The 22,180-nt window shown below is 50.7% G+C and overlaps 1 protein-coding gene across 4 annotated transcripts; it reads left to right on the forward strand.

Annotated features, from left to right (window-relative positions):
- The first annotated feature begins 195 nt into the window (after positions 1-195).
- Positions 196-21,645, forward strand: VPS9D1 (VPS9 domain containing 1). Of its 4 annotated transcripts, XM_078873847.1 has the most exons (16): positions 198-707; positions 6,155-6,251; positions 7,123-7,227; positions 8,040-8,262; positions 8,665-8,776; positions 9,046-9,108; positions 9,366-9,418; positions 10,229-10,316; positions 10,758-10,843; positions 13,084-13,532; positions 14,034-14,237; positions 14,899-15,028; positions 16,190-16,452; positions 17,023-17,101; positions 17,962-18,066; positions 18,907-21,645. In XM_078873847.1, the coding sequence occupies exons 1-16, from the start codon at positions 621-623 to the stop codon at positions 19,004-19,006; spliced, it is 2,244 nt and encodes a 747-aa protein (XP_078729973.1). In that variant the 5' UTR covers positions 198-620; the 3' UTR covers positions 19,007-21,645. The 4 variants fall into 4 exon arrangements, with proteins under 4 accessions (XP_078729971.1, XP_078729972.1, XP_078729973.1 ...); XM_078873848.1 differs by lacking the exon at positions 17,023-17,101; XM_078873845.1 differs by lacking the exons at positions 17,023-17,101; positions 18,907-21,645 and having other exon boundaries at positions 196-707; positions 17,962-18,373.
- The last annotated feature ends 535 nt before the right edge of the window (positions 21,646-22,180 follow it).

Genomic DNA, 22,180 nt, shown 5'->3' on the forward strand with positions numbered 1-22,180 from the left:
ACTGTCTCTCCCCGAGACCCCCACACCTCGACGCCGTCTCCTCGCCCGCCCCGTCGCCTTCCCGACGCGGGCGGAGCGGCCTCGGGGCCTGGGGTGGTGCGTGGGGGGTCTGTGGGGGTGGTGTGTGTGGGGGTGGTGTGTGTGGGGGGGGGGTGTGGTTGTGTGTGGGGGTCTGTGCGTGTAGTGTGTCTGTGTGTGTGTGTCTGTGTGTGTAGTGTGTGTGTGTCTGTGTGTGTAGGTGGTGTGGTGTGTGTGTCTGTGTGGTGTGTGTGGGAGGGGGGTCTGTGTGTGTGTGTGGTGTCTGTGTGTGTAGTGTGTCTCTGTGTGTGTGTTGTGTGTGTCTGTGTCTGTGTAGGTGGTGTGTGTGTCTGTGTGTGTGTGTGGGAGGCGTGTGTGTCTGTCTGTGTGTGTCTGTGTGTGTGGTCTGTGTCTGTAGGTGGTGTTGGTATCTGTGTGTGTCTGTGTGTGGTGTCTGTCTGTGTGTGGGAGGTGTGTGTGTGTGGTGTGTGTGTCTGTCTGTGTGTGTGTCTGTGTAGTGTGTGTGTGTGTCTGTGTGTGTATGTGTGTGTGGTGTGTGGGAGGTGTGTGTGTGTTGTGTGTGAGCCGGGCCCCTGCCCGCGATGTCGGAGCGGGAGGGGTGCCCCCTGCAGGGCGCCATGAGGATGGTGAAGGCGGCCGTGCAGCTCGACGCCGAGGGGAGGGCCCTGGTGAGAGAAGGGCACGGGGGTCTCGAGGGGATGGGGATCGGGGGGTTCGATTCGTATCGATCACGGTGGGATAGGGGGTTGACAAAACCCTTGGGGTGTTTATGCCATTTATTGTGAAAATTCCGTCACAGTTCCTATGATCGCTTTTTCATTGCTTTCATGGCTTTATTTTGGTGATTTCGAAAAGTGGTTTAGCCATGTTTGTTTGTTGTAGTACAGAGTTAGACTGATGACCTTAATCTAAGTTGTCTTGTGGTTGTTGTTGTTGTTTGACTTGCATCCCACTGGGATGTTTGCACACAGCGTTGGTGTACACGATGTTTTTTCTGCAATATTTTGCTGTCTTTTCTTGGATTTTCTGTTTGCACTTAGTCACATATTCACTTTAAGATGTTTTCTTGTTCATGTTTTTGTGGTTGCACCCGATGCAAGAGCCGAATGGCTCACAGGGCTATACCTAATACATGAACTTGAAGGGGATGGTGGGAGCATCACTACCCGCTCCATACGAAACACCTGTGGAAAAGAGCTTTGGTGCTCATCGGATTTCTCAGATTGTAAGGGATGGAGATAACGGAGTGCTGGAACAAGTCGGGACGCGTGGTTATCTTGGTTTATATTAACACCGACATTAAAACAAAATTGCGTCGTTTATTCTTTAAGTTAATGTTTAATCTGTTATCGTTGTTAATATCGAAACATTGTTCAGCCTTCCTTTTCAGATGACATTTAAAAATAGAAAGAACATTTGACTAAAGACGAACGAGTTCAATTCGCGTTTATGATTGCCAAAGAAGGAAGCTGTAATATTTAAAAACAAACTCCTACATTAATTTCAGAAGATAATTCAAGCATGCGTTAATGTAAATGGAATTCAGTCCGAACATGTTGTTATAATGCATGAAATAACCCCGATGTGATTTGTTCAAATAATATAATCGTCATACGTGTCCTGATTTTTGGGCCATCCTGTATAGTACTGGATGTGGATGGATGAGTAGGCACTGTGTGCCTAGTGCCTACTCACCTACTCACCCAGCCACCCACTCACCCAACCACCCATTCACCCAGCCACCCACTCACCCAGCCACCCACTCACCCACTCACCCAGCCACCCACTCACCCACTCACCCAGCCACCCACTCACCCACTCACCCAGCCACCTACTCACCCATTCACCCACTCACCCAGCCACCCACTCACCCACTCACCCAGCCACCCACTCACCCAGCCACCCACTCACCCAGCCACCCACTCACCCACTTATTCACCTACTCACTCATCTATTCACCCACTCATTCACCAGGGCCGTATTATCCAATAGGCCACAGTAGGCACTGTGCCTAGAGCCGACTCACTCATCCAGCCACCCACTCACTCATTCACCCAACCACCCATTCACCCAACCACCCATTCACCCAGCCACCCACTCATTCACCCAACCACCCATTCACCCACTCATCCACTCATTTACCCAACCACCCATTCATCCAGCCACCCACTCACCCACAGGGGCCGTATTATCCAAAAGGCCACAGTCATTGTGCCTAGGGCCTACAAAAACAAATATTAACATGTTTTTTTGTTTGTATGATAAATAATGTAACCAAAATATCTTCTTGAATGAATATATTTACATAGCAAGCATAGGCACAGTTTATATACAAATATGCAGTGTCATGTCAGTCGTTTTTATTTTGTAATAAGGTGAGAGAAATTAACCACCGGAGTTGAAATTTTCGAGACTTTTTTTCCATTGCAAAATTAGCAAATGACACCTTCAAATTGTGTTCTTCGCACAGTCAAGCGAATGACAGCGGTGGTAGTAGTGACACGGGGCAACAGCAGCAGCAGCGTCAGCTGTAGAGAGTTGTCACTGAAGGTCCACGAAACACAAGTGCCCAGGGTCTACAAAGAACCTTCCTCCGGTCCTGATAGAGGGGGGAATCGCCTTCTACCTGCCAACCCGGGGTGTATGTTCAATCAATTAATTGTTCGTGCTCCCAGCCGATGTGTGACACTACAGGGCGGCCCTGTCCACGTGAGTGACAGGGAGTTTCCCGTGCCCTGCTGTTCGAGTGGAGCCAGCCCCCAAATGCATCTTAAAAAGTCCTCCTTCTTATTCGATCCCCAGCAAGGGAAAAACAGTTTCCCCACGTATATTATACCGTAGGCCATGTGTGGCAACAACGAATGTTGAGATGTATAAGATGTGTTTGTAGGGGATGGGGGGTGCGGGGGGGTATAGGAAAAGGTGGTTATCTTTGGGGTATTGATGTGTCAAACGTAGAACAACAGTATGGAGAGGTGTGTGTCGGAGTATACAATCTTTGTGCGCTTTTGTACATGGCGGTCCAGATGTCTTGTGACCCCCACTTCATTTGATCAAACTTTATTTATTTTTAAACAGGAATGAATATGCAAAGGAACAAAATTGTTAGGGGTCAATTCATTGGGGGGGGGGGGTCACCTGCATCACCCTGCGTTGCATGAAAATCCAAAAATGTAATGAGTTAGTACTGTTGTTTAAAATCATCGAATTGTGTACGATTGTTTTGTTAACGATTTTCGATTGTCATTACAGACATTTTTAGGTGCGCTAATGTTAACATAAAAAAAACACAACGTTGTGTAGTACAATGTTGTGTTGGGCATTTATCTCGTATAGGAAATCACCGTGCATTGAACTCTCTAATTTATTACAGACTTGTCATTCTGCATAGACTTAGTCTACTGTCCCCATGTTTTAGATGTGAGGGCAGATATGTACGTTAGGTACAGGACTACCCCTAAAATGAAATCATTATGCTTAACCTTAAAATCTTGTTCCTGACCCCTAACCATTGACCCCTATTCCTAATTATTAACTACATCTTAATCCTGAGCCCACAAAACCCAACGCCTAACCCCTAAAGACTGACTTATAATCCAACACCCTAACCCCTTATCCCAAAACCCTACCCTTAAACCACAACCCCATATCTATAACCACTAACTCCTAACTCTAAAACGCTAACCCGTAAAACCCTAACCCCTACCCATAAAGCTGCATAACGAACCCCTAACCGCTGGCTCCCAATCTTAACCTCTAAATCTTACGTTTTAAACAACACACAAAAACGTGTAACCCTAAACCCTAACGCCTTAACCCTACACACAAAAAAACGATTTAAATGACATCCCTTAACTACTGTATTTCATGAACTGACACTCAAGAAATCCCTGTGGTCAAAAAATGTGGGCTATCAGTTAACACAAATCTGTGGGGGCATTCGTAGTGCCAGAGGCTCAGATTGTTCGTGGTCTCTTCTCTGTAAGGGCCCAGAAGAATCCGAGGGAGGAGGGTTTGTAGATTTGTCTTGACTACTCCATTGACTCTGATGTACAGAATTCAAACTTAGGCCTTCAACCCTTCTTAGAATTGACCAAAAGCCAGTTGATGTATCTTTGTCCTCATGCAACCGTTGTGTATTATGTGGAGATTAATTGTGGTAGGTGCATTAGTTGTGACGTGTGTAGTCCATAATATAGGTTTTCTGGGTAAGATCGCATGAATATGAATGTGTCGTTAAACCCGCAAACACCCGACGCAGCCAATTAGTAAGGTTTGTCACGGAAACAAAACTTGCCAATTCATTACTAGTACAGCACACCGGTGTGTTGGAGAGTAAACCCACAACAACGTTTACAATTTGAGTACTGTGACGTTTTGCCGGTAATTACAACAACCAGCATCATCAGGCGACAGCCAGAGTTGTGCAGTGCTTGTAATTGTAAACATGTGTAGTGCTTGTAATTGATGTCAAGCGAAATGTGTTGACGTGAAGGGGTGCTTGGATGAGGGGAATTCCACGACCGCTGGGCGGTGAGCGAACTCGGTTCGCGAGATGATACCCCAAGGTGCCTCTGAGCGCGTGAAGCATTGGGAGACATATCAGACAATTCTGGGCCATTCCTGGGTCACTGAGCCCCAGAGGTCGCAACCGGGTACCCGATACCAGTACCCTACCCGATACCCGGCTACCAGTACCCGGCCGGGTACGGGCACCCGTTTGCGACCCTGGTGCGGCCGGGTACGGGTAGGCCGTGAGTCACTGGTGAGTAACCGTTTGTTACTCATTTCGGGTAGGTTACCGGTACGGGTAGGGAACGGGTACCCATTTACGACCCTGGTGCGGCCAGGTACGGGTACGGGTAAGGAATCAAAACCCGTTTGCGACCTCTGCTGAGCCCATCTGCCGGTGACCGTGGAAGGTCGAGTGAGGTTATGTTTAGAGTGTGGGCTTGCCTAGCGGTACGTCTAAATGCGAGCTCTGCACATATATATGGGGAATTGCACTCTTCTTTAAACTATTTCACCAAAAAGATCTGTACCAAGAGGGATGTAACCTATTTTCAAGCTTGTTACAGTATTTGTTGACACACAATTCAAGGAATGCTGATGGTCACAGTCTGTGAACACTGTGCCAGCATTTGAGGCTTATGCGTGTTTACGTTTTGGAGGGCAGGGTTGGGAAACCCACGGTCCTATGACCAAAACCTCATTTCATACTGCCCCCAGCCACATGAGGCCTGCATCTCAGCTGCATTGATTGGGTACTAGAGGGGAATCATACTGGTAGGAACCTCCTGGTTACACCAGCCCACAAGGGATTATTGTGTCCGTTCGTCTGTCATACAGGGAGGGCTGGGTGGGGAGGGAGGGGCTGGCTGGGGAGGGTGGGGAGGGGCTGGGTGGGGAGGGTGGGGCTGGGTGGGGGGTGGGAGGGGTGGGGCTGGGTGGGGAGGGGCTGGTCACCCCGTGGTGCCCTTATAAAACTCAACGTTTAACCTACTCACGCCGGCTTGTGCCCGCCCTCACATTCGGCCATATTTGCGGAATACACCACACCGCCGTTGACCCTGACCATTGACCGAGCAACCCAACGTTCCTACCAGCTCCCTCCGCAGGAATGTGTTCAACCTGGCAACACCGTGTTTATGTTTTTAGCACACTCAGTCACTTCGAACACTGCAAAGACCTCATGCGGTGGCAGACGCTCCCGTACAATTTGCGTTATTATTGGATGACGCCGAGGTGTGAGTTAACGTGGGACTTCTAACGATATTTGAAATTCCTGTTCGGCCCTCGTTAATGAAAAGGTTCCCCACCCCATGTTGTATGTTGTTTGTAGACCGCACTATGAACACATAACAAAACACTGTTAAAAACTCTAACAGATAGGTGGAATTCCTCCCCATAGAGGGTATTCATTCTAGATTTGAAGCTTTTATTAGAATTTTTTTTTTGACCTACGTGACTTTACCGAAAAAACCTAAGAGTATGAATTCTTGCAGTCACGAAAGCTTCAAATCTAGAAGTGTCTCGAGTTGTGTGTGAGTTGGCGATGTTGAAGCCCCCACAAGGTTTGTATCCGGAGCTGACGAGCACGTGTGGTTGTCTGCAGGACGCGTACCGCGCCTACCTCTCCAGCATCGCCCACGTTAGCCAGGCGCTGCTCACCGTCGCTGAAGAGAGACCGGCAGCCAATGGGGCCACTGCTGGTAAGACGTGGGGGCGAATACAGCCACACTGATCGCATTGCACGGTGGCCAGGAGATTGCAGTACTGTATAGCAATTTGGCTTCTGACCACCGTCTGTGCAGACCTTTGAGTGATATCTGATCGAATGTGTGGGTTTTTTTCTAGGTCCTCCAATATCATCCTGTCTTTTGGCAAGACTGACCTTTGCCATAGTGATAGTGCAGTTTTCGTTTACACAGAGGCATTTTACGTAAGGATATTACTTGCTATAGTACCCCACACCAAGTCAAAGCTGGGTTTACCGAGTCAATGCTCATTTCCTACAAGTTGTAAGCACAAAGCATTGCTTATTAAGGCTCGTTAGGTCAGAACAGCAAGAGCACTTTGGAGACCATGAGAGATGGCGACTTGCAGCATACGTATATCCTTGTTTGTTTACATGGTTGTAGAATAGTCACACGTTCTATTTAATGTTTCTGTAAATTAATTTATATTAATATGATCAGTATAAACATAATCTGCCCGAGTATACTCATGCTACAAGTGATTAATTGTTTGACTGGTATATACAAGCAATATTTTTTTACCTTCTGATATGACACAGTTGCTTTTATTCTGATTCTATTTGCTTCATTGGCTGATTTATTGACTGGTCTTGCAGAGTAATATTTGTGACCCAAGTCACTCGCACATGAGACTCATCCTGGTCTCTTGAATTTTCACCCGGGTCAACAAAATAAACTTAAACTTGACAAGCTTGGAGATGCCTTCATCCGGCAGATGAATTATCATGGATGATGATTATGATGATGACGACGACGACGAGTGGCGTATCGCTGCCACCGCTGTGTCCTGTGCAGAGTGCAGAGTGGTGTTCTCTTTACCCCGCAGGCCTCTCTGTCCTGGAGGACAAGCTGCTGAGGCTGGTGGAGCACAGCGTGGAGCGTGCGCGGGCGACAGGCACAAGTCTGCCGGCGCAGCGTGACCACTGTGCCGGTAAGGCAGCGCTGGACACTTCGCCAAGCGCTGCGGGCAACCTTTTGGTGGATCTCAATGGGCCCTGCGATCCACTGGACGGCAATGACCAACAATTACCCACATCATATACTATAGACATATACTGTAGACATACACTGTAGACATACACTGTAGACATATACTGTAGACATTGCCTATAGACATACAAAAATTTCTTTGGCCATGTATTGGTAGTTTTTTTATTTATCTATGTGTATTAATTCTTAGTTGGGGTTTTTTTACTTGCCATCGGTCGTAATGAAGGTTCTTGCAAAGGTTCACCGCAACACCCCTGCACCCCGCTTCCCCCAACCGGAGTCGGTTGACCATTTCGTCGCGGTTAAGGATCGTGATTTGATTCGGAATTCGGTGATTTTCTTGTTGTGCATTACGTCAACCGATCACGTTAACTCTCGCCTCCGTGGAAGATGTAAGCGAGCACTGAGTACTTATCACTGAACACAGGAGGAGGTCCCTGCTTCTCTGTGCTCTCCATCTATCATCGTACTTAGGCATCTAATAATCGAACGATTTATAGATTAAAATAAAAAAAAAACATTGCTAGCACACACGATACATGCACCCAATTGTGCATATTAATGAAGCGTTTCAATTGTATATGTCGTATTTCAGGGTTCGGCTAGCGTCTGCTCACGGACCACGTGACATGATATGGCATTATTACATTCCTAATCAAGCCCTGATTAAAATGCTTCAAATGACGCGCAGTGTGTGCGCGCGTGCACGTGCGCCGGCGATGCCTGGTAGTAACCTCCGGCGCTGCTGTACAGATGGGTGCAGAGACGTGCACGTGGCTGGCGGTGCAGGAGAACGCGGCGCAGACGCGGACGGTGGCTGCCCTCCCAGCGTGAAGACGGCGGCACAGCCAGGCCCGGAGTCCACAGTTGAGGGCGACCGGCCGCTGCCCAAGCCTCGAACGAACATCCTCCGAGCCTTCCCCTCCCCGACGCTCTTCCAGAAACAGCAGCAGGAATCATCGGTCTCCTTCAAGAGGTGATTTATTTTTCTGTCGCTGCTGTTGAGCACAGTATCCGTAGTCGTAGCTCATCTTTATTTGAACTTAGGCAGGGTAATGATTTTTTTGGAAGAGCAATGGCAGAGTGGTTCTTGCACCTCCGCTATGGATCGGTGACCTGAGCCGACGGCGAGTGGTGTCGCGGCAACTTCTCTCGTTCGTGCCGTCTTGCTTGTATTGTCGTCGCCGTTTCTTCTGTCCTGTTCGTTCCGGTTATCTTACACGTTTGCCTGCGGCACGCATACATGTTACACGATTCGGGGGCCACGCTATTCGATTGTTAATGCAGCTGCCTGGCAATAATTGCACTTGTTTTGGTGATGCCAAGATGGCTGTTGTCAGGGACGCAACTCTCAACGTTGAATTGTTTGCGGTGGCAGGAAGTTGGGCCCGGTAGAGGAGGCACGTGTGCAGAACATGAAGCTGATGGCGGCATACCGCGCACGCATGTCTCGACTCAACCCACGGCACGCGTCCGCCAAGACTGCGCTCGTGAGTTATACACGCGCCTCGTAAAGTCTCGCTTCCTCTGCCCATGGCTGACCATTTCCGTCCACTGGTTCCCAATCCCGAATCAATTTCAAGATCGCACCATCTTCAGCATTCTCCATCGACTCACCCCCCCCCCCCCCCCCCCGCTTACCTCTCCCATCTCATCTCAACCTACTCCCCACCGTGCACTCACTGCCCCCGCAATGCAATTGGCGGGAAATGAATGAAAATATGTACGAGCTCAGGGTTGTTGCGTGTGACCCATACAGAACCTGAGCTTGGAGCGGCGAATGATGGAGAATCTTCTCATTGCCAAGGCGCAGGAGACCGCCGTATCCTACCCCCTGGCTCTTAATCTCCGTGGCCCATGGGTCGCGCCTCTGCTCTTGAACACCACTCGGCGTTGGGGTTGGGCGGCGGCAGTTTGGCAACGCAGTGGTAACACTCGTGTCTCGTAGCAAGGAGGGTCCGAGGTTCAATTCCCAAATCGGTCGCCTTTCTTCGTGGAGTTTGTCTGTCCTCCCTCCTGTTCTGCGCAAACACTGTGGCCGGTTCCTACAGTCGTGCCTTGACGAGAACCATCTCTCAGCTGCAGCGGAAGATGGTGGAGCGAAGACAGAGGCTGAGGGAGGAGGCTGACAGGTGAGCTCACCGGCAATGGGCCCCTGGGAATTCGCTGCCTCCCTGTGTGGTAAATCTGTTGGGTCTCTCCAAAGCTCCCCTAAACAAATTGTCAACGTCCCCCCCCCAAAAAACTTTCCGGAAGGCAGTTTAAATCTGTAAATGATGAGGAAATTCATCACATCAGCGTTAGCGCAAGCCCGGAAACAAACGGTTTCGACAGTACACTACAACGTGCACTGTATGCACAAATGCTCTCAGCCTCGTGCATAATGCAAAAGCCACCAGTTCCTGAAGAACTGCATTTTGGTCATCTTGTCTGAAGTCAGCATCAATAAAATTGAGACAATGTGACCATCCGACGGGCAGCAGTTAGACAAAGCGGCAACTGTAGCCTGGCTTCGTCAATATTAGGACTCGTCAATACAGCCACCAGAAGCTCACGGCTGTCTGGAGTAGGCCCAGGACTGGATTCAACATCACCGCTGATGTTAGCTGTGGCCAGGAATTGAACTCTGGTCACCAGGCTCGTAGCGCGGTGCGCTTAGCACTGCACCACCGCTCCACCCTCAATACGGTCCTGAAACGTGCACACACGCATGCACACACGCATGCACACACGCATGCACGCACGCATGCACGCACGCATGCACGCACGCATGCACGCACGCATGCACGCACGCATGCACGCACGCACACACGCACACACGCACGCATACACGCACATCGACACCGATCTCTTCACATTCTCGGGCGACGTTCACACAAACGCCAAACGAACGCACAAAGCAAACGCGTCGCTGACGTCCCCTTCTCCCCTGTGGGTGGCAGGCGCCTCTCCCAGAATGCCGCACTGTCGGCCACGGAGCCGGAGCGACGCAGCGTGTTGGCCCGCGTGCTGGAGTACGAGCAGGACAACGTGAGTCTCTCTCCGCTCCTCCGCTCGCACGGCTCCTCCACTCTCCTGGTGGAACCAAAGTGAACGAGGGCTCTTGGAGTTGTTCACACGGGGAGCCGGCCACCGTTTTGGTGGCCTTAACCGTGTTTCGCTCGCGCGTTTGTACATCCTGTGATTTCTGTGTCGTGTGTGTGTGTGTTGGCGTGTACCGCTGCTTTCAAGTAATCTCGTGTTTGTGTATTATATTTGTTGATGCCTGTGTTGCTCACTTCAGTGTGCGCTTATGTGTTGTTTTGTGTTTCAGTGTGCGCGCGTCTGCGCCTTGTACGTGTGTGTGTGTGGGTATGTGTGCGTGTGCTTATACTCTGTACTTATGCGTGTATGTGTCTGCATGCATGTGCCCGTGTTTATGCTCTTTGTGCGCGTGTGTCTGTGTCTTTGTGCGCTTGTGTGGGATGCCAGGAGTGGCCGAGGCAGTGGAAGGCTCGGCTCCGGGAGCGCCCCGACGACTCCGCGCTGGTCTCGGCTCTCATCTCCACGCTGCTCAGGTGCCGCTCGGTCTCCTTGCTCTGCCTCTGTTACAACTCCAGAGCGACGTGGCTCGCGGCGTCCCCCTGCTCAGCCGAGCACGAGGGAGTGGGGGGGGGGCAGCGCGCTCATCACCACTCGCAACCCAGAGCCAGCGTTGGAAATTTCACATTCCGATAGCAAAAGCCAGTCCGTCCGTCCCGTGTCTTTTTATTTTGGTGGGGCGGGGAGGGGGGAGGGGGAGTGTAATCCCCTTAAAATTTAAATATAACATAAAATATAGTTTCCTCTCTCGAAGATGAAGACTTAAATGGCGTGCAAAGCAGTGTTAGCTGCGTCTCAATGCTACGTATTAGACGCGACGCACCCAGTAGTCTGCTTGTAAGGCCGACGAGGAACTGACACTTGCTCCTGTTGCCAACAAACTTTCCCCCGTGTGGTCGGATCGTCAAAGCTCTTAACCGGCACCTATATTGGGCTCGGTAGACCTTGCCAATTGATGGGAATGTTGCAGTTTCCCTGAGGTGGTGGTGAGGGCGATGAATAGCGGGCAGTGTTGGGCTATAATGACCGTGTTGTTGAGGACGATGTGGGTCGTTATTTCGGCGTTTGAACTGTCTCTCCGCAGTATATACACGGCGTTGAAAATAAAGCGCTGCAATAAACCCTCTTATTGACTTTGAGACGAGTGAATTTTGTACCCTTAAGGGGCTTTTTTAGACTTATTGGCTCTTTGTTTTATAGCAGAGCTTGTCTTAAGAGCTGTGTGTGTGCGCACGCATTCATGCGTGTGCATTTGAAATTTCAGTCCCAAGTCTCATCGGTTTAATTCATGTCATCACTCTCTTAGTCTGGTCGACTGAAGCAGTCAAACATTGTGTCCACTCTTGGTGATTTAATGTAGACTTTGGGTGCACGATATCCCCTCCCGTTCCCATATCATAAGATCAGCATATCGGTGAACTCTGTACAGTATACCCCCTCCACTTAAGGACGGTAATTGATTCCATGAAACTGGTCGTAAAGTGATTTGGTCGTTATGTGAGTATAAGAGATGCACGTCATTGGCTTAATTCGTTCCGACAGAATCAAAAGTTACCTTTTCACCCAAAAAACGTACTTTACATTATTTATACACAATGGACATTACGTAAAAATACTAATAAGGAGGTCCCATGATAATACTAATAACATTATAAACACATAAGAATAGGGTTTTCCCCTTTTTTCTGGCAACAAAACTGAAACCTTTTCACGAGAAATCATGTCTGCATTAACCACAATACTTGTGTTCAGAATACAAACAAAAAACATACTCTGATAATTTATGCATTGTCCTTGAAACTGATTGGTCCACACCAGAGACCGCTTTCTTTTGAGCCTCATTTCAAACGGTGTCAGACCAGAGGACGCCAAAAGACGTACAGCACAAAGTCAACGCACTATCAGAGTAATGAGAGCTCGGGGTGAGCATCTACATCATGGGACCTCCTTTGCCAGTATCAAAATATACTAATAGGGTTTTCCCTTTTTTTCTGGCAACAAAACTGAAACCTTTTTAGAAGGAATCATGTTCTTGGTTCTTTCGGTAAAGTCGCGTAGAAGGGAAATAATAAAATAGTATATTTATATTATTTCAATAATATATTTATATTATTTTATTATTTCCCTTCTACGTGACTTTACGGAAAGAACCAAGAATATGAATCCCTGCGGTCACGAAAGCTTTAAAAAAAAAAAAGGAATCATGTCTGCATTAACCACAATACTTGTGGTCAGAATGCAAACAAACATTATAAACACATAATCTTAAAAGGAACATGATTAATCGATGCATTAATATTTACTGTTCCGACAGCAGCCCGTCGTTAACGGGGGAAAGGTCGGTAAGCGAACACGTTGGGCTCTATGGAGGTCCGTCGTTAAGTGATTAGTCATTAACAGCGGTGGTCGTTAAGAGGGGTTCTATTGTAAATCCTTTCATAAACACATTTGGCCCACTACCGTATTTGGGCTTCCTCAGTTCACTTGCGGTCTCTAACGACGTTCCTAATTTATCGCAGTCTGCGTCTTTATACGGACTCGATCATTTTGTCCCGTCAATTTCGTCTCGTCAGTCAGGCTCTAGTCTAGGGTGGGTTACCGTCATCATCATCAGCGTTCCACCATTACCCGGTCCACTCGCAGCCCTCATCGACTTAAAATCGTCGCAAATTTCACGACGATAATTGACACTTGCTTGGCGTTTCATCGCCCGCAGCTGCGGGGAGCACCCCCTGACTCAGCTGCTGCAGGAGCAGCAGCTGAGAGTCTACAAGAAGCTGCACCCCCTTGTGAGCAAAGCCACCCAGGGTCAACTCGGGGACGACGGCGACGGCGGCGACAGTGGTGGCAGCGGCACCCCGGAGGCAGCACCAGCAGCAGCAGCAGCAGCACCACCACCAGCAGCAGCACCAGCAGCAGCAGCACCAGCAGCAACAGCAGCACCAGCAGCAGCAGCACCAGCAGCAGCAGCACCAGCAGCAGCAGCACCTGCGCCCAGTGCTCGCTCTCCCCTCGGCCCAGACGTGGCTTCGCACGGCGCGGATTGTGGGATAACGGAGAGAACCAAGCGGGCCGTCGTGGTGCAGAAGTTGGCACCAGAGTCTGGGGAAGAGAGACCGAGCGTCAAGGCAGGCTGGGGAGCGTCCCCAGACTCCCGTGTGGAAGGTGCGTGCGTGCGTACGTAGGTGCGTACGTAGGTGCGTGCGTGCGCGTCACTCGCAGCAGATAATCGCGAGGAGAGGCGTTGTCTGCACGGAGTGTCCATGCTGAACCCCACCAGCTTTTACAATCAAAGTCTCTCTGCTCAATTTAGCATCGCGCGGCCTCTTTTACGTTCGTGGCTTAAACATTCCACGTTTCTACGGCTCTTTGCGACTGTGATTGCAGAAATAGACAAGGGTCAGATACATCACCCCCTTTCGCCCAACCCACACTGATCAGTTTGGTGAAGTATGGCAAAACACGGTGTGGGGGGTGCCTTCATCCAGCAGTGGACTGTATTTTTGTAAAAACAAAAAAACGTGTTCTCTCGTCTTTCCAGCCACCAGTCCACTGGTATTCTTAACGTTTAGAAATTCCCCCCTCGGGCAGTGGAACGTGCTTTAGATGAGGCTCTCAAGCGCTGGTGTGTACATTGAGTGGCCGGTGCGTCCCGTCTGCCGCCAGACGCCCGAGGAGTGCCCAGAGACGGCTCCTTCGAGGAGCTGGGCGTGGAGCTGACCGGGCGTGAGGGCGAACTGCTTCGTGGCGGCGATGACGACGACGAGGAGGACGAGGAGGGGAGGGGGAATGCCGCCCTGCGCTTCATGGAGGAGCAAGCACTGCGAGAGCACCTGAAGATCATCGTCAACGATGTGCACACCTGCATGGGTGACTATAGCCCGCGTCATCATCGTCACCATCGTCACCATCGTCACCATCCATTACGTATCTCTGCGTGCGTTTGATAGCCTTCGTAATCGTCGTTTACACCTGCACGGGTGTCAATCCTTCGTAAACATCGTCATAATGGTCGTCATCTATATTATTGTCATCATCATTTATCACGTACCGCCTGCGTGGGTGAATGGTTATAATCATCTGCATGGAGTAGAATTCATGGTCGTCGTAACACGCGCAAGAGGGCCTTTGTCTAGACGGTAATTAAGCACCTGCATGAGTGTGTGCTCTGTGTGTACTGCCTTTTGTCTGTGTGCTGCACTCTGCCGGAGCTGTCTGTGTGCTGTGTGCTGCGTGTGCTGCAGATTCTCTGCTGGAGCTGTGTACTATGTGTGTACTGTGTGTGTACTGCGTGTGTACTATGTGTGTGCTGCGTGTACTGCGTGTGTACTGCGTGTGTGCTGCGTGTGCTGCAGACTCTCTGCTGGAGCTGTCTGTGCTGCGTGTGTACTCTCTGTGCTGCAGACTCTCTGCTGGAGCTGTCTGTGTGCTGCGTGTGTACTGTGTGTGCTGCAGACTCTCTGCTGGAGCTGTGTGCTGTGTGTGTACTGCGTGTGTACTGTGCGCTGTGTGCGTACTGTGTGTGCTGCAGACTCTCTGCTGGAGCTGTGCGTCCTGGCGTTCGAGCAGCTGGAGTCTCCTGCGGGGCGCGATCAGTGCCTGGCGAGTCTGGAGGAGGCCTTCTTCAAGCCCCTGTGGCCTCCCCTCCTCGCCCTCTTCAGGTCTCTGTCCCCTTCCTGCCCAAGTCCAGGCTCAAGACCCCAACGCGTTGTTCTGGCTACGACCGACTGACCTGCCGCTCCTCCGGAATAGCAATGTGTGGAGCCATCTGCGTGATGGGCATCGTCTCACGGTTTCTGTACACAGGTGGTTCTCCTTACCCTGGGGTGCACGCTCCCCGCAGCTGCGGGCAATGAAACGGCAAGCAAGTGTCAATTATCGTCGTGAAATTTGCGACGATTTTAAGTCGATGAGGGCTGCGAATGGTGGAACGCTGATGATGACGACGTTAACCCACCCCAGACTAGAGCCCGACTGACGAGACGAAATTGACGGGACAAAATGATCGAGTCCGAGATGCTGGGGGGTGCGAGGCATGGCCAGATTTTTGTTTAGAAGGTAAATCATCGAAAACACAAATGATGTAGGTAACAATGACTTTGTTTCATCACGCGACCCACGTACTAACATTATAAACGTCTTAAAGATTGAGAACCAATGGGGTGCAAAGCTACAGTGAGGGTTAAGAACGACTGCAGTCCACCGTGTTGAGACGCATCTGCCTTGAGACATTCGCATGAATCCACATTGTCACTCCTGCGCGACTATTCTGCTACACGTTAAACAATGATGAAAAGAACGCAACACTGTGGGGCCTTAAAACGAACTATATAGTCGGCTTTACTCTTTCTGGCAATAAAACAGGAGGTGTTAAGATATTCAAACACCAAATAGCTACCTATTGCAGAGCATCACGTCTCCACTAACCAACACGCACTTGCGGCAAAAACATGCAAACAAGGGCAATGTCTGATGGTCTTTTTCACCAAACTTCATACTGGCAAAAAAGTCCCATGGATATGCGCAGACAAAAATCGGCGACATTTTGAGCAGCGGGGCCCCTCTTCATAGGACAAGCGCGGTGCGGCTTTAGCGCTTCTCGGCGTCTTGACGAGCCACCGACGCTTCCAGGTTCTTGCGAGCGCCCCCCCCCCCCCTCTCGTGAAGCCCCTGGCGTGTCCATGGGGAGCTTCGGTTGCCCCCCCCCCCCCCCACCTTGCATTGTGACCGCCGCTTTGTCGTGTCGAGCTGCACTAAAATAAAGCACGAGCCGCTGGCGGGGTTGGGTGACCCCCCTCTGCATTTCTCCCCCCTCCGCTCAGGATGGTTCACGGCGCGGAGGAGCGGGCGCTGGCGACGTGGATGGCGGCGTACGCCCTCGCGACGCCCGGCGACCTCGGGGTGCCCCCCGAGCTGTGGCTCGTGCCGGGCTGCGGCCACGCGGCCGGCCCCCCCGGCGAAGCCGCGGCCGACGTCTCCTCCTCGGAGGGCGACGGGCGAGTTGATTTCCCGTACGGCGCCGCGGTGGAGGAGCTGAGGAACCTCGCCCAGCACTGCTGCCCGCAGCGCAAACTCGACTGCATCGGTAAGACGCGCGCGTTTGGCAAAGCAGTGGCTTTCACACTTGCTTTGTGCGGCGGCCCCCCCTAATCAAGATCACTTGGCCCCCCACACCCTCCTTCTCAACGCCTGCGCACCCCCCACCCCCCTCAGGTTACGGTACGCAGGTCGCATGCCCACGTCTCTATTAAATGGAGTTCGGCATTTGTTTCGTGTCGTGTATCGGTGTGTTTTGTCGCCGCGATGTGGGACGAACGTACCCCCAGATGTTCTCCTGCACAGTATGCATGCTGCATCCTGCACCCCCCCCCCCCTTCCTCCTCCAAAAGGCTTTTGTGGGGGCACAACCCTTGGGCTGAGTACCGCTGCCTATCAAGGCTCTTTTGGGAGATCTTTGTGAACGGTTTTTTTTAATCTAGATTGAAAACCCGTTTTTTGAAAACTCCTTTTTGTATTTGATTTGTTGTCCTTCCCCCCCGCACATCCAAGTAGCTCGGTTGGCTACGTACGGGCGGTAAACAAGTTCACCACACATGCGTGTTTATTGCGTGTGTGTGGCGTGTTTGTGGCGTGTGTGTGGCGTGTTGTGCCGCAGTGCGGACCACGAGACAAGTGTGCGAGTGCGTGGAGAGCTTCTACGAGCACCAGGAAGCTGCCTTGAGTCCACCCGCCATGTAAGAGGAGCGAAGCGCTCACCCAGCAAACACACACACACACACAGTGCCATTATCATCTCCAGTACGGCCCTGTGGGTGTGTATTTACTGTGGTGTATGTAAAGTATGTATGTAGGTTTTTTTTTCTTTAGTGATTATATTTATGCAACGTGTGTGATGTAATGATTTATGGTTAAAATTCAAGACTGTCGCACTATGATAAACATTGTTGGTAATTTTATATTTAAAGCCAGAGCATTAGAATGTGTATTGCTACCATTTATAGGCACGTATGTATGATGTTAAACTTCTTTTGCATCTTCTTGGTTCTTTCGGTAAAGTCACGTAGAAGGGAAATAATAAAGTAATACAAATAAAACATAATAAAATACAATTCTCACGACGTTTCGGCCACAACGCAAGCAGCCGTCCTCAGGTGAAGAACAGGTCTGTCGGAAAGACAGCGTCTTTTGCATCCTACGTAGCCAACCGTGCTAACTGGAGGTGCGGGGGAAGGACAACTCTGGTGTGGTGTGTTCCCGTCCGTGTGTGTGTGTGTGCGCGCGTGGGGAGCGGTAGTGTAGCGGTTAGCGCGCTGCGCTATGAACCTGGCAACCCGAGTTCGATTCCCGCTCACGGCTAACACCAGTGACAATTATCTGAACCAGTCCTGGGCCTCCCCTAGGTCGACTCAGCCTTAAATGAGTACCTGGTGCGATGTGTAAACATCGCCACTGGGGAGACAAAGGCGGTCGGGCGTGGTGCTGGCCCACCCACCCCCTCGTGTACCGTTCCGGCCTTCATAGGTGCTCGCTAACAGCACTTGCCCCTACAGTCTGTTAAGGCTATACGGGGGATCTTTGTTTTGTGCGCGCGTAGTGGGGCGGACGATCTGCTGCCCATCCTCGCGTTCGTGGTGCTGCGGAGTCAGCTGCCCCAGCTCATCTCCGAGTGCGCCGCTCTCGAAGAGTTCATCCACGAAGGGTAAACTTCTCACCGCGACACGGCAAGGGCGGGGAGAGCCTACTGCGGCTCACAGGCCAGAAACCGTCCCACGACTTAATTTCACACTGCCCTCAAATTCATTTCACACTGCTCGGGTGCATGTACCAGGCCGTGCAACTCTTTTCACGAGGCCCAGGCACTTTGAAGCGGGCCCGCCCAACGATGTTATTACCGCAGAAATCATGCCTCCACTAATCGGCTACAATTGTGGAATATTTTTAAAATGGAAAAAAAAACTTTGCTTCCAATTGTAGTGCATCAAGTTACGTTTTGCCACAAGGCTCTCTAACATGTGTGTGGCGCATGCCTGGTTTGTGCATGTTTATGTGCACGTATATGTAGCGGTTAACGCGCTGCGCTACGAATGTGGCGGCCAGAGTTCGATTCCCGCTCACGGCCAACACCGGTGACGATTATCTGAACCGGTCCTGGTGCATAAACATCGCCACTGGGGAGACAAAGGCGGTCGGGCGTGGTGCTGGCCAAACACCCCCTCGTGTACCGTTCCGGCCTTCATAGGTGCTCGCTAACAGCACTTGGCCCAACAGTCTGTTCAGGCTACACGGGGGATTTTTTTCTTTGTATTTTTGGCATCGTGGGGAGCACAGGTGGGGCATCTGCCAACCAACTTGGTCGGTCAAACCATAACATCTGGGTCTGTTGTCCCGTGACCTCCCGCCAGCAGAGCCTACCACACCGCACACGAAGGCCTCCAAAGTCCACCTAGCCGTGGTGACGCCACCGCCACTTAGGAGGCGAATGGCGGCTGTTGTTGTATGTGCATGACCGGTGCGTGCACGTGCCTCTGACCCTGGACAGATACCTGATGGGGGAGGAGGGCTACTGCCTCACATCCGTGCAGACGGCGCTCAACTCGGTGACATCGCTTCCCATACCTTGCGGACAGCCGCCAACGTAGCGCCACCTCCTCACGGCCGCGGATCCACGCCTCAGCACCGTCCCTCCTCGGGGCCGTCACCAAACGCCGAGCAGAAGCGCGACAGGGGAGACCCACGTGCAATCTGGGGTGACGAGTGGTCGGCAAGGGCCCTCCCCGTGTTCTGTCTTCGCGCGTCTCCAGCGGTTGATGCCAAGACGTCTTGGTGCCACGCCGCGAGGCGTTCGCGCGACACCCGCGGCGATCGCAGCCATGCGGCTGCAGGGTTTTAACGCTGCTGCCCCTACCGAGTTGCAACAATCGGCCACCACATGAGGAGAACGCCTCCTCAAGCCGCCACCGCTCACCACCCGCCCCCAACCCCCCCTTCTTTCTCTGCGTATCTCCGGCAGCAAGATAAATGACATCACTGAAGAGCAGAATGCCTCAGTTTTGGCTCCTCTCCGTCAGTGGAATCAGTGGGGAAAAACATCACAGCTGCAAGAAGGCCGATTGTGTCACGTGATCTCATGTACAGTACAGCTACATCCCTTTCATCAATCCACTTCTGGGCTCTGGCCCTCCTGTCGTACGGGGATCGTGGTGAGCAGACCAACGGGGAGCATAGAAGTACAGTACAGCAATGTGTTCTGCTGCACTTCCCTCTGTCGCCCATAACGTAGTCCTGCCGCCTATAACACCTTGTATACATATACTTGGCAGTCACATATCCATGGTCAACCCCGATAAGTTTTGGAGATCTGCCGTATTCTCCGGGTGATTTGATCATAGGCAGGTCAAACCAAATATACCGTACAAAATAATGAAACAACTTCTAATGCAGTGGTACTTGCCATCACAAAGCAAAACACTCACCACAAATCTTCGAGGTACGTAAGTGAAAAAAAAACTGTGCACCAATGCTGTAATTACAATTTCTGTAAAAGAAGGAATATGTAGTTTTGTGCAATTGTGTTATTGTTGATGTTGCCGGGTTAAGAAAGCCATATTGCCGCTTGCTTTTATGGCAAGTGCAGCGATGGGGTTCATCGCGTGCAGAAGATGGCCTGAAGCCCACAAACCAATGTGCGTCAAGAAGAGACTTCTCATCCAGACAGATTATTATATAATAGAAGCCTAACGGTTATGCAGTTCTGTAGTGTGCATTTTTTAAAAATCACATTTGCAAAGCCCCCAAAGCTACAACATGCAAAGCGGGTCAGGCACGATAGATAATGGTCAATCGGTGTCCTGAATTCGGGGATCAGCGAATTGAACGGAGCCATGGATGACCGATGTTCACGATGACAACAATTAGTTTGATGGGATGGACAATTGATGATGACGACGACAATGGGTGGAGAGCCCCCCCCCCATGGAGACTGAACTTTGCCTCTCACTTGCGAGTCAGTCGCTGACCGCGCACAGCCACCTGCAAAGTAATAAAATGATGCCCGTGGGTTTAATAATGGACACTGGCAGAGAGCGCTGGGTTGATGCACTTGTATTCAAGAACACTGGGTAACGAGAGCTGCAGGGACGGCAACTGTTCAGCGACAACACCGAGACCCGTGACCGCTTGCCTGTCGTCACGAGGTCAGTGGCTCCAAATGGGCCGCCCCTTGCCACTCGCCAGGGATTGCAACCGAGTTACAACCAACAGGATGGAACGTTGCCCCTCTTTTTTTCCTTCCAAATGTGAATGAAACCATAATACAAATGGTACGTTTTATTCACTCTTTTTGTTCAATATAAGACCAGTTTTATGGAGTTTTACTGGATACAGAGAGGTGTAAATATCAGGCATGTAACGGACACACCTGGCGCACCACGAGGTCAGGGGTTTGCCACAATTATCTTCAACAATTTAGTATTTTTACTGTATCGTTTATACAGTACACCGTGGGTTATTGTTTTCTTCCCCGTGTCGTTTGTAAGTTGGAGCCGAAATGCAACGGTAACCTATCGAGGAGGAAATATAAATGCCATGTTTGACAATGCACTGCCGGACGAGGGCATCACGACGCACTGCGTGGCGAGTACAGAACAGTGGATTCGCTGCACTGCTCTCTGCTGACCACAACACAGACTGCGTCCGTCGTTTGTGCGTGATGGTCGCCCATCCGAGCGGTATCGAGGCTTCGAAGCCTTGTTTAGCTTCTCTCTGATTGGATCGGCACACGTTTTGGAAACATGGTCAAAAAAGCAGGACTTAATTTCGGCCGGAGCTATCGGAGCCTGAGCCCCAGAGAAGTATTCACGAAAATGCAAGCTCTTCAAATTAACATCATCTGCATGTAATTTCCATGCATTGTAAATAGTTGATGGCTATGCAAACGACCCAATGATGCATACAGGTTCAACTTCTTTCGCACCGCACGTAGCCACCCGTGCTAATCGTAGGTGTGAAATGATGCTCATACCGTGAGCTCGAGGATTTGATTTTAACAGGTGCATCGTCGTTACGTGCCTGGATATGCAGACGTAATGTCCCGAACAAACCACATCAGAAACCACAAGCTCCCCACGCAATGGCTGTGGGCACACTAGCTATTGAACGGCATATCAAATATTAAATAAAAACGGCACAAACCAGTATTCAAAATGACTATTGCTCAACACTAAATGACTCGTACATGAAGACTCGACAATTACATCCGCAGATATTTAGAAACCTTACATGTCTCGAAGGATTCACATCGATTATGGTTTTCTCGGTTTCTCGAGAAACCAAATGAAAAATGGGGTGTGGGTGGTTGGGTGGGGGGGGGGTGATGCACTATCAGCGAGTGCTACAAGGGGCGCCCCAACTTGCGGAAGGCGAAACCACACGGGAAACTACGTGTGAAAGAAAAAACAATCATAAACTCTTCCCCCCCCCCTTCCCCACAATGGATAAAACTTAAAAATAAAGATGAACGTGAACATCACAAAGAACACCTCCCAACGGCAACGGCTCGGGGTTGGAATCACAATTGAAACAACGGAACAAATAATTCACCCCGGCTCAAGCAACACACAACGCATACAAAAAGGGGCGGGGGAGGAGGTCTCTGTTGCTGTAGAAAAGCGAATGGCGCGCGAAGGGGGGGGGGTAAGCGTGTGGGGCGGTGGAAGGTAAGTTTGCAAGGTGAGGGAGTGTTGTCAAGCACCCGAGAATTTTTTTTTCTTTTCTCAAGAATATTAAATCTCAACTGCACTTACCCGCGAGAAAAC

Source organism: Lampetra fluviatilis, chromosome 37, assembly GCF_964198595.1.
Source record: "Lampetra fluviatilis chromosome 37, kcLamFluv1.1, whole genome shotgun sequence".
NCBI lineage: Eukaryota > Metazoa > Chordata > Hyperoartia > Petromyzontiformes > Petromyzontidae > Lampetra > Lampetra fluviatilis.